This window comes from Oreochromis aureus, linkage group 3 (genome assembly GCF_013358895.1).
Source record: "Oreochromis aureus strain Israel breed Guangdong linkage group 3, ZZ_aureus, whole genome shotgun sequence".
Lineage (NCBI taxonomy): Eukaryota > Metazoa > Chordata > Actinopteri > Cichliformes > Cichlidae > Oreochromis > Oreochromis aureus.
In genome coordinates this window covers 10024937-10041222 of record NC_052944.1, presented here as the reverse complement: position 1 = coordinate 10041222, position 16286 = coordinate 10024937, and the positions used below count along the sequence as shown (strand labels likewise).

The 16286-nt window shown below is 39.5% G+C and overlaps 3 protein-coding genes across 9 annotated transcripts; 2 read left to right on the top strand and 1 right to left on the bottom strand.

Annotated features, from left to right (window-relative positions):
• Positions 1 to 2547, top strand: LOC120437761. Its single transcript, XM_039608312.1, has 5 exons — positions 1 to 125; positions 267 to 611; positions 800 to 910; positions 1055 to 1089; positions 1182 to 2547. Exons 1-5 carry the CDS (start codon positions 80 to 82, stop codon positions 1299 to 1301), a joined length of 657 nt encoding a protein of 218 aa, XP_039464246.1. The 5' UTR covers positions 1 to 79; the 3' UTR covers positions 1302 to 2547.
• A 513-nt stretch (positions 2548 to 3060) lies between these two features.
• On the top strand, positions 3061 to 16282 carry LOC120432714 (TRAF-interacting protein with FHA domain-containing protein A-like). Of its 7 annotated transcripts, XM_039609334.1 has the most exons (3): positions 3938 to 4529; positions 5922 to 6356; positions 16231 to 16282. In XM_039609334.1, exons 2-3 carry the CDS (start codon positions 5937 to 5939, stop codon positions 16237 to 16239), a joined length of 429 nt encoding a protein of 142 aa, XP_039465268.1. In that variant the 5' UTR covers positions 3938 to 4529; positions 5922 to 5936; the 3' UTR covers positions 16240 to 16282. The 7 variants fall into 7 exon arrangements, with proteins under 7 accessions (XP_039465264.1, XP_039465266.1, XP_039465268.1 ...); XM_039609330.1 differs by lacking the exons at positions 3938 to 4529; positions 16231 to 16282 and adding an exon at positions 3061 to 3421 and having other exon boundaries at positions 5922 to 6720; XM_039609332.1 differs by lacking the exons at positions 3938 to 4529; positions 16231 to 16282 and adding an exon at positions 3883 to 3927 and having other exon boundaries at positions 5922 to 6720.
• Positions 10493 to 14876, bottom strand: LOC116317478 (RNA-binding protein 4B-like). The gene is made up of 4 exons (XM_031736256.2): positions 14770 to 14876; positions 13919 to 14338; positions 13178 to 13807; positions 10493 to 12851 (listed from the first exon to the last, which is right to left on the bottom strand). The coding sequence occupies exons 1-3, from the start codon at positions 14855 to 14857 to the stop codon at positions 13200 to 13202; spliced, it is 1116 nt and encodes a 371-aa protein (XP_031592116.2). The 5' UTR covers positions 14858 to 14876; the 3' UTR covers positions 10493 to 12851; positions 13178 to 13199.
• Positions 16283 to 16286: the final 4 nt, after the last annotated feature.

The window sequence follows — 16286 nt, the reverse complement described above, 5'->3', positions numbered from 1 at the left end:
ATTTGTGTGTGCTTATAGTAAAAACCACACCTTTTCAGACCTTTGTGTAGAGCTCCATTTCAGGGGCATCGTAGGCACAATGTGGAAATGTCACTCTCTCACAGTTTTATTTCTCCTCAGCCTCGGTAAGTGGAATTCATTTACACAGAATTGATTGTATTTTCTATACGATTCCGTTAATTCATTTGGCAAAACATTATCTTGCATGTCCAGTTTTTTGGAGGGGTTTTTTTTTTTTTCCAGTTTTCTTTTGTTCTTATTTTCAGGTTGGATCTCCTTCTCTGTTTCTGATTCTCAGACTTTGGAGGTTCAGTCTGGAGAAGAAGTCACGCTGCTGTGCTCCAACTTTTCCAATTCTCCCACAGAGATATTCTGGTTCAGAGTGACCAAGAGATCTGAACTCCACTGTATCTGCTCTATGTTCCAGCCTCATGAGCCTGTTTCATTCTGCACAGGACTTCAAAGTGGAAAATTTGAAATGAGCACCAACATATCCACTGTGTTTCTCAAAATCAAACAAGTGGATTTATTGGACTCGGGGCTGTATTTCTGTGGAAAATACTTAAGCAAATATGCAGTTATTGTTGATACAACAAATGTAGAGGTCCAAGGTAGGAATTTTATATTTATTTCATTTTGATGAATGCCATGAAAACATGGATCTAAGTTTTAGATTAATCGAATGTTGAAATTGGAAAATCTTCCTAGTATTAAAACTTAACAATACTAAACTTAGCACTTAATTTATAACTGTAGCACACTGTGTCACTGTTATTTAATTCAGTTATGTTTCTCATAGACGTGTTTGATGGATTACCAAAGATGATGAGTGTGGTCCTGGGTGCTCTGACAGTTTTTCTCATTATGGCCGTCATCTATCTGGCTGCTAAAATCAAACATCTCCAGAAAGGTATTTTTGTTTCCACAGATTTTCACATATACTGTTGCCATATACCAGAACCATTTTTCTTCTTGTTTATAAAAATCCCTCAATAGCATTAGTTAGAAACATTGCAACTAAAATGACTATACAATTTAATTCTGTACTTTGCAGTACCTCACACTGGAGAACAGAATCTACAGGAAGAGGTGATGTGTTTGATTTTGTGTCCTTCCTAGATTACGATGTTTCTTTTTCTTTACCCGCTTAGTTATGAGACTGACAGTTTTTTTATTCACAGAGCCGGCGCTCAGACCCGGATTATGCTGCTGTGACATTTCATCCAAAAACAGAAAGTCACCACAGGCTGGCATCAGTCAGAGAAGTGAACCCAGATGTTATTTATTCCTCAACTAGATAGAATCAGAAAACATCTGGAACTCTGTGGAACTGAGGTTTTATTATGGATTTTCTGATGTTTGTTTGGTGGATTTCCATAGCTGAAAAAAAAAAGATTTTATGAATAAAAGTTGGACAAAAATGAACAAAAAGAAAAAAAAATTCTTAATTTCTTAGTATGTGCTATTATTTTAATTGCATGTTTTTTTCTTTATAATTCTAGTAATGGCAGAACATGTCTTTGTTTCATATAGTCCTGTAAACCTGATTGATTGTTGTCTAGTTTTACTTTTTGCCACTATTCTTCACTGCCGTTAGCATGAGACAACGTCTGGGTATTGTCCTGATAAGATAGCACACGATGTCACAGGAGATCTCCTCCCAGATTCAGATAGAGGTGATCTGTGATCTCCTGAACAGTGTGTGTACTGGCAGCATTGGATATGTGATATGTAACATCCCAGAGGCTTTAAATTTTAGGTCTGGAGAAATTAAGACCCAGTTAATGTCTTTGCACTGCCTAGCCAGCTGGTCACATAAAACCAGGCACTGTCCTTGGTCAAAAGGAATTCAGTCAGCTGCCCCACATGAGGTCTGAAATAAGCTCTACAGTCTGAGGAACCACTCAGTACCACCCAGTCAGGGTACCACTGGGTAGCAGGTCGGGGTCTGTATGTCCCTTCATGGATGTGCCACCCCAAATCATCACCGCCATGCTGCCAAACTGGTGCAGGTGATATCTCTTACAATTCTCTTTTTAAACTGCACAGATTACTGAGAGCCAAATATTCAGTTACACATACAAAATTTGCAGCAGATATTAAGCTTACCCACAGTGTGTGGTTTGGTCTATGCTGTATTCTAAACAACAGGAAGAAGAGCGTTCACCAGCATGCTAGCATTTCCTGCATCTTTCACAATTTAGCCACAAAGGACAGTAGATAAAGTGATAACTGACTGTGCTCATGCTGTTTTCTCAAGCATGGTGGTCCATTAGTTCTGGAGAATGTGTTAAAGATCAGACATGCAACACTTTCACATCCCGCAGGTTTTTAATATTGTTTACTGAATGGATTTTACTCCAATATAACCAACAATACACAAAAAGAAAAGGTTCTAAAGTCCTCATAGTCATCTTACTGTTCTGTGACCATGGCAGATAACTTGTCTCTACAAATATTCTAGACTTACAATCCCTCTTTGTCAAAAAGCATGCAGACTGCAGTCATGTTATCTGTACTGTTGTTTGAAGTCTTTACAGAATTAAATGACACTCACAAAGACAACCTGGTTGTGTGTGACTCAATTTATTTCAAATTTCAGCGAATGGCTGCATGACATTGTCTCCATATAGGAAAATAGACCTTACCCTATAAAATACATTCAGAAATCAAGTTGTATTACAATTAAACACTGTTACCTTTTTGCATTCTTTTTTAAACCAGTGTTATCAGTTGACTTAACCATCATACTGTGGGGACCAGGTTCTATGTCCACCTAGAACACCAGGGCAGATAAAGCTTGTTAATTCACTGGTTAAGACTGAACTGAAGTTTCCAGTTTGAATAAACAAATTAACATGTACAGCACTCTGCTTTATTCTAACCACAGCCCATGTACAGGATCCCAAAGATAGTCCCAGCCTTACTTCTCAGTAAGTACTGAAACTGAATTACTATACTGCAACTGTTGGATTATTTACTGGAATGATACCTGCTCTTTTTTTAAGTTAAATAATAAAAACAGTAATTAAACTGTTTGTTTCAGACTATTTTGACCTCTGAGTCTCAGACTGGGAGGTCCAGCCTGATGAAGAGGTCACCCTGAGGTGCTCCAACATCTTCAGAGTTATAACTTACACATTGTGGTCCAGAATAGATGTTACCAGAAACAAGATCAGAGCATCGCCTCTATGCACTGGTCTAGTGGTGATGTAGCATTCTGTCATGGATTTCAAAACGGAAAATTTGACATGAGCGCCAACATCTCCACCTTTCTTAAGTTTTGTCCACTTTATTGATCGTGCAGAGCAATGTTCTAGTTTAATAATTAAGCTGGCATGTTTAATCATAACTGCTTTGACTGCTGTTCTTGTAGTGATGATCGTGGGTCTCCTGGTGAAAATCTTCGTCCTTCAAACAGGTAGGTCAACCAGACGAGTGACTGAATAATCGCATACGTCTTTTTTGCCAGAAAGTAAATGAACCACTGCCCTGACCCTACTGTGGCCCCTCAAGAAACTGAATTATGTTTTACTTGTCATCGGATCGCTTCTCTGCATTCATGACACGCAGTTTCACCAAGCCTCGGTTTTTCCCATGACTGAGTCTTGATGGCTTTGTTGGCAGTTTTGGATGATGGTGCATTCTGTGATTGTGCCATACTCGCTAAAGAGTGTCCTGAATTTTTCCTCATCTGCCTTTTGGGGCACATTTCCCACAAAAATATCTTCACCATTGTTAAATATCTGAATAAAAAACGTTTATAGACAAAAAAGAGAGAAAAAAATAGGACACTTGGAAACAGGATTAACTAAAGTATTAATGAAAATAAATGAAAGCAACAGTCCTCCTGATGTCTTAGAACAGCAGCAGGATCACATATTACTTTTTTTGTCTTGTAAATTACTTTCTTGTGGCCACAAACAGGTACTGCATCTGAAAGCTTTTTTGGGAGGTAGTTGTGATCAGATGACAAAGATGGAGCTTGTCAAACAGAAGGGAGAGCAGCATTTTTGGACAGCTCTGGCTTTGATGGGTGACTAGTTATAGCTGTGCACGCAAATCTAAAGCGTGGTAAATAGACTTTGAAAACGTACAAGCTTCTAAAAACAGTCCGCTAGCAAGCTAAGCTAAGCTAACACTCAACAGCGCTACAGAGGAGAAAAGCGGCGGAAAAACACTCTGAGGTTATGAACTATCCCGCCTTTAAAATGCGACCAATTCTAAATATCGTGACAATACGATATACATGCGCTGCTACTTTTAGCCGCCACAGCGATTTAAAACCCGTGGAGACGTTTCCTTTTACCGATTTCCGGTACGTTTTTGCCTGCCTGCCACGATACAAGCCAAATTAGAAAACAAACACAGCGCCATCTTGTGTTTAGGAGGACTCATTGATCTACTGAAGGACCGGTTAATTTAAAGAAAAATGAACCAGTATTTTAGAACTTAAAAATTATAATACTGCACTATTTTCTGTCAGAACAGCCCTAAACAAACTTCCTGTGTCATACCAGAGCCCTTAAGTAAGTGATTTCCTAAGTTGTGGTATGAAACGGTTTGTACATGTTTGGTCATATTCACCTCTCCTTCGACATTCATTAACATTACCTTTTCTCTGCTTGACTCATATCGTGGCAGAGGATTAGTTAATGTGTAACAGTTGAATATTGCAGAGCTCCTTCTTTATGGGCTCAAATTGTGGTCATAAATATTTTGTACTTGTAAATCAGTTTTGTACTTGTAAATCAGGATTTGTATGTGTAAAAAGAATTTGTGTGTGTGTAAAAAAGATTTGTGTGTGGACTTAGCCAAAAAATACCTCTGAAACTCTGCACTCAAGTTTCAAGTTACAAGTACGAATTTTGACCCCATTTTTCTTCCTTTCATCTGATTGGCCAAATAGGGTCAAAATTCGTACTTGTAACTTGAAACTTGAGTGCAGAGTTTCAGAGGTATTTTTTGGCTAAGTCCACACACAAATCTTTTTTACACACACACAAATTCTTTTTACACATACAAATCCTGATTTACAAGTACAAAACTGATTTACAAGTACAAAATATTTATGACCACAATTTGAGCCCATACTTCTTCCCGCTCACTCAACAGCGCTACAGAGGTGATACTGTGATTAGAGATGGACCGAGCCGATATTACGTATCGGTATCGGTCCGATACTGACCTAAATTACTGGATCGGATATCGGCGAGAAATAAAAAATGTAATCCGATCCATTAAATATCAAAAAAACACCTCACAAAACTTGCGACGGCGTAACTCGGCTCATAACCGTAGTACGTCGGAGCAGTATGCGTCAAGTGATAGAGCGGCTGTGTGTATTTGGAGCCTCGCTACCAAACCAGCATTTCATCTCCGAGGAACTTATCCCAGAGAGAAGTAAAGCAAGTGTGTAAGTTCATCTCTGAATGTTTGTAAAGCATTCCCACGTTAAGCTTAACAACCGATATATGGAGCGACTGCCTCTCTCTCTCCCTCCCCTTCCTGCTGCCACTTCAATTGTGAAACTGCTTAATGATCAGCTGATCGGCTTTTCTGTCGCGAGTCCGTCTCTCTTCTTTGTATTTGGCCCACTTTGTACCAGAAAGAGGAATCCAGCGGCTGAACAACAGCAGCACGTTTAAACTTGATAAGCGGTTACTGCAGAGCCAATTAGGAAACTTCCTTGAAAACAAAGACAGCCGCTTGTAAAGAGCCGTAGTCATAAAGACTCATTCATATTTTTCTCTGGTAGCAACAGCATAGTTAGTTGAATCTTTTTACTGGGACACTTTGCATTTCTTTTTTTCCATTTTACCAGGTAAAAGCAGCAATCTTCTACAATTTGAAAAGTAAGTCACACTCTTACCTAAGATTATGTTTTTTTGTTTCATTGTTTTTTGCATGCTGTTTGACAGGTAAGGTTTTTCACGATGAATGTGTCTCAGACGATGGAGACAGAGGAGGACCTCCTGACTTGCCTCCAAATCAAGTTTTACCATCCTCAGCAGAGCTGTAAGGGCTTTTATGGTCGGCTTCCTCTGGGGACCAGAAGAAGACACACTGCCGACGACCCTCTCAGGCTGGGCCGTGACACCGAAGCATGTGCCTACGTCCTGCTTGATCCCCGGGTGTCCCGTAAGCAGCTGGCACTCTACGCCTACCACATTCCCCAGAGCTCAGAGATGCTGTTTACCATCCAGAATCTGAGCCAGAGGGGGAAACTGTCAGTGAACACCTCAGCGCTGGGCTACCTGGAGAGGATGGATCTGCCAGACAAAGCTCTGATCCGGTTCGGAGAGTATGAGATCCTGATCATCCGCGAGTCTGGTGAGGCCAAGGCCAACTTTGAGGTAGAGTTTGAGGTGCTGGCAGCACCTCCTTCCAGAGAGACACCCATGAGCACAGACTCAAATATGATGAACAACTTCTCAGCTGAGCTCAGCGTACGCAACCCTCTAGAGAGTGATGAGATGCACTATCCTTACTGACATGTATTCTGTTTATGTTAATGACTTAGTGAACTTAGGGGCAAATTGCTGTGGTGTTGTTACATTAGAGTTCGAGCTGGCTGAGACAAATTGTACCCTGTAGATATTAAAAAACTCTGATCATAATATGATTACAGCTACATTTAAAGTGTTTTAAAATGCAAATGTTTTAGAACCTTAAAGCTACTTGTTTCTATATTTTCAGTGTAAGAAATTAAACTGTTTTTGTGCACATGGTTTTAGATAATGTTTGATGTGACTGCCAATTATAGACACTTTGAGTTTATGGAAATGGTTTATAGAGGCCTTTACCTTGAACACAAACCAATTTGGCTTATTGAGACAGGTTTATCAAGAGATCAGATAAAACAGCTCCCACTGACTTTCAAGTTACAGTTATAAAGTGATCTACATACACAACAAAGCCAATGCAAACCCGAATATTAGTTTCAGACACCGGTTGAAATCAGACACAGAATTCTGAAATTTTCTTAAAGTATTGTCAAATGAATATAATTCTAATTTCCTTTGTGTGTCTTCAGTGTAAAGTTTACAACATGGTTTTCCAGCTCAGGACCATGCAAGGAAATAAAAGTCACATCTGTAGCTGCAGGTACTGCAAAAGTCTTAGATAAGTTCACATAAACTCCTCAAAGTGTCAACAAGGCGTGTTTAGCCATCAGACTGTTTAGTGAAGCAACATACTGCATTCCAGTTTCAGTCTGACAAACAGCAATCGGTTACACAAGTGTGAATAGGAAAAATACCCACAGTATATGGCTTGAAATGAAACAAAATGCATCCTAATGTTACTGCAGAACATTTCACTTCACCTTTAATTTTGCTCTTGCACATATTTCTGTAAGCTTCACAAAGCCCGTTTCAGCTTTAACTTGGCTAAAATGCTCTCTTTAGACTGTCTGCCTTCAGCATCAACTAGCTGTGTCCGCTGGCTTGCTAGTTTCCAGTTTCAGTGTGTGTACCTATATGTTTGGTGAAACATGTCAAATATATGGAAGGTCAAATCAGAAAAAATACATTCGGGAATGTAGGCTACTGTTATTGCATCATTACTAGCCAGTATGGCAGGTTCAGACAAAAACAACAAATTTGTGTTGTAGAAGTGAGAAAATATCATTTGATTTAGGTAAGCCAGCCATAGAGACACACAGGTCATCTGTTACCGCTGGGTCAGGTCCAAAAACTAGTTCTTATTGTCGTAGAGCAAATTCCAACCTAGAGGTTCATGTTCCTACATTACTGAATTTACAAAGGGGGAAGTCCGCTGAAGCTGTATCAGATTGTTATCTTATCTCATGCTACATGAGATGAACTGGAGATGCCCCAGCATGCTTATGACTAAATGACATTTCGCAGAAAAAGAAGCAGATAAAATTATGCTTCCCATTCTTTGGCTAAACTTGATATTTTACTTTCAGTTTTACTATGAATGACTCTCCTTTGTGTTCTGCTGGGACACTCACACACACACACTATATATACACATATAGAAACTAAAAGTTAAAGTTAAAGTCACTTTTTAAGATATATGTATTATACTGCTCTATACAGCATTATATGTTTTCAAAAATACCTTAACTTCATTAAGATAAGAAGTTGAATTAGTAAGAATCAAACCTAAATACACAATAGGATTATGACAAAGTTGGGGAGCTCTTTCTCCCCTTCACTGCGTGTCACTTGTGTCAGGTTTACAACAGGGAAACATCCTCTGATCAGTTTGAAGTTTCAGGTTACTCAGTGACTATTGAATGCAGCTTCCACACTCTAGTAATAGAAGAGCATCTATTGTCTCATTGCAACTTTCTGCAGATATTGTTTTACCGCTGTTTGGAATTTATTAGTCAAGATGGGGAAGTATCAGGACGCTGTTATTGCTCTGAACACTTACTATACATAACATCGCACAACATACGTTTGCCTTCAACAACTTTGCCAGAAATGCTCACTAAAATATCAGTATTGTTGCTGAAAGGGTTAATGGTAACCTAAAGCCTGACCTTGTCCTGACAGCAAACATCACCCACTAGGGCAGGGGTCAGCAACCTTTAACACCCAAAGGGCCACTTGGACCCGGTTTCCACGCAAAAGAAAACACTGGGAGCCGCAAATACTTTTTGAAATCTAAAGAGAAGATAACACTGTATATATTGTTTTTTACCTTTGTACTTTGTGTGAACAACTAAAGCAGGTAAATAAAGTTTATTTATTAAGCGCTTTTCACAGACAGGCAGCCACAAAGCTCTGTACACAAATATTAAAATAAACAATACAATCAATAGACATTATACACAATGTAAAAGATCAAATGTAAATAATGTAAAGAATATAAAATACGTGGATCAACAAAAGGCTTGTTTGAACAGAAAAGTTTTTAACTGCTTTTTAAAAGAATCCACAGAGCAACTAAGGTGTGTTGCTTATGTAATCCATGAAGTGCTACAGAGAAAATTACATTTTATTTATGTAATTAACACATTTTGAACTCTTAAAGAAATATAACAAAAGGAAAGACACCCAGCTGAACTAAAATGATCCGTGTAGCAAACAAAAACTGTTGTGAGCCGCCACCCTTTTTACCTAAAAAGTAATTGGGAAAAAAACCACTATGCCGCTAAAAAAAAAATAAATTAAAAAAAATTAAAAAAAATTAGATATTTGCAAAATTCTGCCTAAATATCTATTTTACCTTGTTAATGTGTGTGGCGGGGCGTGGTCTGCAGTGCCGCTGCATGGGAGTCGGACGCACCTGAGCGGCACCCGCAATCGCGCCTCGCCGCCTTAAAGCCTGTGCTCTCTCTGCTGTTGTGTTGTCGGGCTGTGAGCTGAAAAGCTACAGCCGGCTGTATGCGTACAGCAACCGTGTGTGAAAAGTGGTCAATAAAGAGATGCTGAAAAGCATGTCCATGCAAACATCGTCGGGTCTGCAGTGATATGTTTACAATGAGACTTCTGGTCCCAAACCTCGGCGCACAGCGTCTGCAAATCGGGGCTTTCATCTTTATGCAGGACTGTAAGCGGTCATCTGTGAGGCGGGAGCGGTGTTTGTTTTTAACATAGTTCACGGTGGAGAACAGCTGCCGACATAATGTGGATCCGAAGATCCATAATTGGCCTACCTGGGGTTGAAAGTCTCGATAAATGCACGGTGTTTCAGCGGGAATACCGGCTTCTGCCAGTGTGACGCTTATTTTGAGCGATGAAAAAATAAGATATAATTTTATTTTTATATTTCAAAATCACAATAATCTTCCAATTTAGAACTACAAGTTAAAAAGAAAAGAACTAAACACAAATAAAATGCACTTCAGCTAAATACTTCTAATTTATTTTCCCAAACCACCCGGAGCCGCAAAATAAGGACTAGAGCCGCAGGTTGCCGACCCCTGCACTAGTGTTTGGTGGCATAGTGAAACTACAACTTTTTAAACTGATCAACTTAAGCCCGATCCTGCCACATGAAGTTAGTTATGCACTTATGTATTTATATCAAAAGTAGGAATTAATGTATACAAACTGTCCTATAATATAAATTTTTATAGCAGAATCGAAATCCTCATTTTTAACTGGTTTTGCTTATGGGACAGGGAATAAAGTGTTTCCCCATTCCATGACAGTAAGCCTGAATTTAGTTTTGTAGTATAAAATCTATTCATGTTAGATTTACTGTCCCATATAAAATTAAGCAAAAAAAGCTCTTTCCATGATATAAAAAACACCTCAGGTATCATAGCGCTGCTTCTGTCCAATTAAAAACCAGAATGTTAAGAAATTGCTTCTTGTGCACATGTTTGAAGACAAATCCTTTTTAACTTCAGATATTTCAATGCAATGTAGCTTTTTAAGAATAAATTTGAACACGGCCAATGTGCAGTAGCAAACACAAATAAAGCAATGCAGTGAAAACAGTGACACAAATGGCAACCAGCCAAGTAACTAGACACACAGCTTAAATAACAGCATGTTAGCAGAGTCCATGTTTTTAAATATTTTATTGATATTTGTAAAAATCCAAAAACTGACAATACATTAAAGGAATTATTACTGTGAAATTCCCACACACTGTTAACCAATTTCATGTTTACAAGGGTTTAAAATCTATATGTATAATATATAGAAATATCACATCTTCAAGTCCAAATGTAGTGTTCTGTGGTAAATCCTTCACGTTCATTCAGTCAAAAAACTGTAAAAATAAATAATTCAAATTTCCAATTTTAAAAGACCTCGACTTTCCCTAAAAAAAAATAAAAATAAAAATAATGATGGGAGCTTTTAAGTCAGATGAATTTGAAACCCTGCTGCTGGCATCCGATCTGTCAGCAGCAAAGCGTACCCTTCACAATCTGTACAGTGTACATAAAGAACAGCTGGACAGTTTTGCAGACCAGCTAACATCTTTGAACTCTTAATATGATTAAAATCAATTTCCAAACATACACTTGCATCATCAAATTTCCCTAAAAATAGATAGAGAGAACCCAAATAAATAAGTGATCCAGTATTAGCCATCGGTGAGCGATGGAATGACACAAACCAAAGCACCACTGTTCTCATTTAACCCCACTAAACCCTGCCCCAGCAGCCTTCTCACTTTTCCCTATAATCATTAGCAAACTGCAGACAGGCAGATGACAGTCGAGTTCTTCTCTATGCAGTGCTGTCACAAACATTTGTTCAACATTAGAGAATGTGACAGATGTCTGATTACTTAAAAATGACCTGTTCTTTCAACCGCTGACCCATGGCCCAAATCCACACTAGCACTGTTTATTCATTGGAGTGAAGGGTGAGATATACCGAGTGCTGATCCAACCCACCTAAGTGGAAGTGGGTTACGAATCCCTAAACGGTCTACACTGAACCAGGTGTACTAACCAACAATTACACTCACAAGCTAAGTTTTTCACAAAGTGGTGAAACTATTACATCCACTGGATAGTCAAAGAAATCACCAGATGCCACTGGACGTTCTTTTCACCTTCAGAGAAGCACAAGGGCCTTAACAGACTCCACAACACCAAACTGAGTTAACATTTGCTCTTAACTTTCGTTCACCTGTTCAGTCTGAGACATTTCTGTAAGATTTTCCAGCATGATGTTGATACTTTTCTCAACAGATGCGTGAGAGTGGCTCATTCCATCTCTAAATAACTGACCACACCTGATGGTTTTCTCTTATTCATGTTCTCTTTATCTACCTTTGGTACTTTCAGGACTTTTTGGGCATAAAGACAGCCTAAAGAAATCCCCACTTTTTCTGACTACTACACAAAACTACTTTGAATGAAAGTAATAATTTACCTAAAAGAATCATACAAATGTGGAATGTTTCAGCACTACATCAGCATTTTTTCCAGTTCAGTAACCTGTCACTTACCTTTTCACTGTGAAGGTGTCCAGAAGCCGTTGAGGTAATAACCCCTCCCCCTTATGACTCAAAGTAAACCAGTCTCACCTATCAAAACCAGTGTCGGTTCAGTAGGTAGGTTTAGAGAGCACTAGCTTTTCTTTACTTGCCTTCAAATACGAGAAGCTTCAACTTTGGCACTGAGGGGAGACGTCAGACGCCCTGCTGAGGAATAAAAGCTGCACCATTTCAGACAAGACCAGTGAGCAAAGTTTTGGCGTGTTTTTTTTAATCAGCGTGACGATTTTAACAAGCTTGTCTCACGGTATTTCAACGCTAACAAACGGATAACTTTTAAAATGATATTTCCGGTGACCCTACAACAATATTTGAATCAGGTTAATTAGAAGTGTTTGACAATGCACATATAAACGCTCTGAGGAGACTTCCGGCTGACATTTATTTTCTGTAAGTTAACAGTTACTTCCTACATGCATCGAACTCCTATATTTGAGCAGTTTAAGTTTTTCACAGCGGTTTGTTGTGCGGTGTAAAAGTTTTACATGATGGAGTCAACGTGCAGGTTAGATTTTATACCAAACAAAGTTAAGTTCAGTTAAATCTACAGTCACAAGTATCGCCTAGAAACTGTTGCTGAACTCATTCAGCTTCTCTAAGGTCACAAACAACATCAGTATTACTCAAACGAAAAAGTACAAAAAAATAAAATAAAAAATAAACACCTACTCCAGACGGCAAGCAGTAAAAGTACTACAGCACAATTACATATTAAAACAACCAGGAGGAAAAATACGAGTGTAAAAACTGCCTCAAAGTAATAAAAACAGAAAGAGACGTGGACGTCGGCTATTCGGTTCCTCCTGTCAGCATCGCAGGGGAACGTTACGCGCTCAGCCACTGACAGGGAGAGGATAGAGTCACGTGCATCAGGAGGCGCCGAGCGGCGACGCAGTCGGACGACAATCCTGAAAAAAAGAGCAAATGACAGAAATGAAAGATCTGCAACTCTTGAATACAGGACGTTGTTCCAGGTTAATTTCTAATTCGACTTGTTTTTCCCGAAATTCAGAGATTCCATCCTCAACAATGCATCTTTGTCGTATTATAACACACTTAATACTATTTTACTATCTGAAAAGCCATGTTAAATGGATCGACGTGCATTACCAACGAATTTACTTGTGGAACAGCACCTTGTACGCATGCTTTTCAAACCCCCGGCTGCCTCTGCCGTTACAGGAACGCTGTTTTAGGAAAGAGCAACACCAGTCTACCTCAGACCTATCCTCACCTTCAAAATGCGCCGCCCTTGCTTAATAAGCGTAGCGTGCAGGCGGTGGCGGAGGCAGCCGATCTGCGTAGGGGTCCCTTGCACGTGGAACTCCGTATGCAGAGCGATCATAGGAGTAGCCGTTACTGGCAGGGGGCACTGGTGTGGTAGGCGGTCTCCTAAGCGGACTTCGATCTCGGGCGTAGTATGAGGACGGAGGAGGTGGAGGAAGGGGCCGACGCTCATATGGGTCGAGCGACGAGTTCGGAAGACGGTCTCGGACGACGGCTGACGGGGGAGGGGGAGGAGGAGGCACGCCGGGACGCTGGTCGTCGTAGGTGGCCATGCCATACGGACGGGCTCGGTACTTCTCATAGTAATCTACCACGCCATATCTGTCCCTCTCAGCATCGTAAGGGCGATCTGGATAAACTGCTCGTCTAGGGGGAGGGGGAGGCAGAGGAGGGGCAGGGTAACCTGGGGGTATGTGGCTAAGACGACCCCTCATGTAGCCAGGTGGAGGAGGCTCGGGCCACTCTCCTGGATAGCGCGGGGGCCAATAGCCACCCCTGTCTGGGGGGGGAGGGGGGTAATCATCCCGTTCTTCATGTCTGGGACGACTCTTGGAAATCTGGACATGGATGCGTTTGCCTACATTAAAAAATGAAAAGTAAAAACACAGGTTATGTGGGCTGGTTTATAATAAGGCAACACTTTAAGGTTTCTTCTTGACCTCCTTATAATGTTGGTAATCTCTCTTACCTTGAAATTCTGTGTTGTCCAGTCCCTTGATGGCATCCATGGCCTCGTCAGAGTTGGACATGTGTACAAAAGCAAAATTCTTAACAACAGCACACTCTGTGACCGTGCCGTACTCTTCAAATAGAGCACGCAGCTCATCATCAGATCCTTTCTCTACATTTGCTACATGCAGTTTGACTGAGCCCTGGTTCTTCCCGTGACTGGCCTCCACGTTGATTGGCGTGCCGTGCAGCTTGTAGAGGTGCAGATTCTTGATGGCTTTGGTGGCAGCCTTGCGGTCGTCCATGTGGACGAAGGCAAAGTTTTTGATGATGGCACATTCTGTGACAGTGCCATACTCGGTAAAGAGTGCCTTGATTTCATCCTCGTTTGTCGCTCTGGGCAGATTTCCCACGAAAATCTTCACCATGATTACAAATTCTGAAAAAAAAAATAAAAAAATACAGTTATTTTTTTTTAGTACATACTATTGAAGAGTACGTTTGACCCTTTCTCTGAGTCTATAAAAACAGCAGTTGTTAACAGGCCCGCTCACAGTAAAAACCTAGACGTCGTTCACGGCGGCACAAGTACCAACAATTTAATCATTTTAAACCATTATTATCAATAAATCGTTTCTTTCATATCTGTATACGTCTACAAAAAGAACAAATGAGCCGAGTTTAAACGCCGCTCGTGTAGCCTGTTAGCCCCGGTTAGCCACGCTAACAGACAAAGCAGCGCAGTCGATATTCTCGCGCAACGAGGCTAGCGGGCGAACAAAGGTACCGAGGTTAACAGGGTACTCCACACATACCTATGCGCCAAACAAGTACATTTATATAAAGACGTAAATTTTCTATTTTCATTACCTTTTAATCGGCGCTCACAAAAAGGAATTGAAGTCCCCTTCGAGAGGTTTCCTTTTGCTAATTTCCGGTTGTGTCGTGCCTGTGGCATACAAAAAGCCAGCTGCACCGCCCCCCTCCGCCCGGGCGTGCGCAGTAATATAAAGTCTTCGGGTAAAACAACAATTTTACAACTTTACAACGTTTATCCGCATTAAATGTTACACATTACACACCATATATCTATTTTTCTACTTTACATGTCTAATAAAAATAATAACAATATAAAAAAAAACCTAGCTATAGCACTGTGCTTTGTCATAAATGCCCTACATTATCTTATGGTACACTTTTGTCCATGTTTTGTAAGTCACCCCGTCTCTTATTTATTAACCAGTAACATTTCACAACTACATTTATATGGTGAAGAAAAGAGAGGTATGTAAGTTTTAAACGTACTTGGTTAATGTGTAACGGTCTATTTTACGAGGTTGCTTCTTCCCGTTATAGTTGTAAATACCGCAGGGTGGGAAGATGGGAAGCAGTGTCTTTAGTTGAGTCTGTTTACAGTAACTGACACATCATTATTATTTTTCACTAACCCCAGCCACCCCAGTAATGAAGAGCGACTTTTCATTCTGAAATAAGAAGCTAAATTTTAACATACATAAAATTACATTTCTTAACAGATTACCATGTTAAACTGCGTTTAAAGAAACAGATCTCATTTTGTATTTTAAAACATTGTTGCTTCTGAAAAACCACTATAAGAAATTTGTTAAGACTGCCGAGATATGCAAAACATAAAAATTATCACTAGTTAATCAACACTCTTGTAAAAATTCTTTTTTTTTTTTTTTGGTTCATTTACATTTACTTTTTTTTTCTTTTCTTTTCTTTTCTTTTTTTTTTTTTTTTTTTTTTTTACAAAACATCATTAATATCCTCTGTTTCACATCTAATTGTTTCTTCTGTATGTTTGCATGTCTGTATTTTATTTCTCTGCTTTGTTTACATAAAAAGTACTGTAAATAATCATAATACACGGTTCTAAATGAAGTTTTAAAAGCGCTTCTGTCTACTCCGAGTTGCATCATCGTGGAATTTTCAGTGTTGTAATGCTACATTCAGGTGCTCGCGTTAAAAAATCGCACAGTACAGAAACCAGCGGAAAAGAATTTAAATTGTAACAAAGACTCCAGTGAATTACGTTGAATTAGTATTATTCTTATTAGCATTTTGTTTTATTTTCTTTAATTTCACGTGGCAAACTGTTTGCATTGACTTCGCAATCAAACATACATAAATATTTCAGATCTGGGTAACGCCATTACTGTCCAGTCTCCTGATTTAACAGTAGACATACTTTTACTTTAATAACTGTACTGTCTATTGTAGTGCCTAATTCTTGGATGCTATGTTTTTCAGCTTTTGAATGAAAATTTTTATTTATTTTTTTCTTTTTCTTTTATGTTGTATTCACAGGCGCTTTAATTCAACCTGAGAGTGAAATTTCCGGATTTGCACTTGAAAGCAGCACT

Coding starts and splice junctions, on each gene's coding strand:
- LOC120437761 (XM_039608312.1), top strand. CDS start 80: ATGTGGAAATGTCACTCTCTCACAGTTTTATTTCTCCTCAGCCTCG. Junction 126..266: donor TTTATTTCTCCTCAGCCTCG/GTAAGTGGAATT, acceptor TCTTATTTTCAG/GTTGGATCTCCTTCTCTGTT. Junction 1,090..1,181: donor AACAGAATCTACAGGAAGAG/GTGATGTGTTTG, acceptor TTTTATTCACAG/AGCCGGCGCTCAGACCCGGA.
- LOC116317478 (XM_031736256.2), bottom strand. CDS start 14,857: ATGCCACAGGCACGACACAACCGGAAATTAGCAAAAGGAAACCTCTCG. Junction 14,339..14,769: donor TTGTGAGCGCCGATTAAAAG/GTAATGAAAATA, acceptor TTTTTTTTTCAG/AATTTGTAATCATGGTGAAG. Junction 13,808..13,918: donor GGACAACACAGAATTTCAAG/GTAAGAGAGATT, acceptor TTTTTAATGTAG/GCAAACGCATCCATGTCCAG.
- LOC120432714 (XM_039609330.1), top strand. CDS start 5,937: ATGAATGTGTCTCAGACGATGGAGACAGAGGAGGACCTCCTGACTTGC.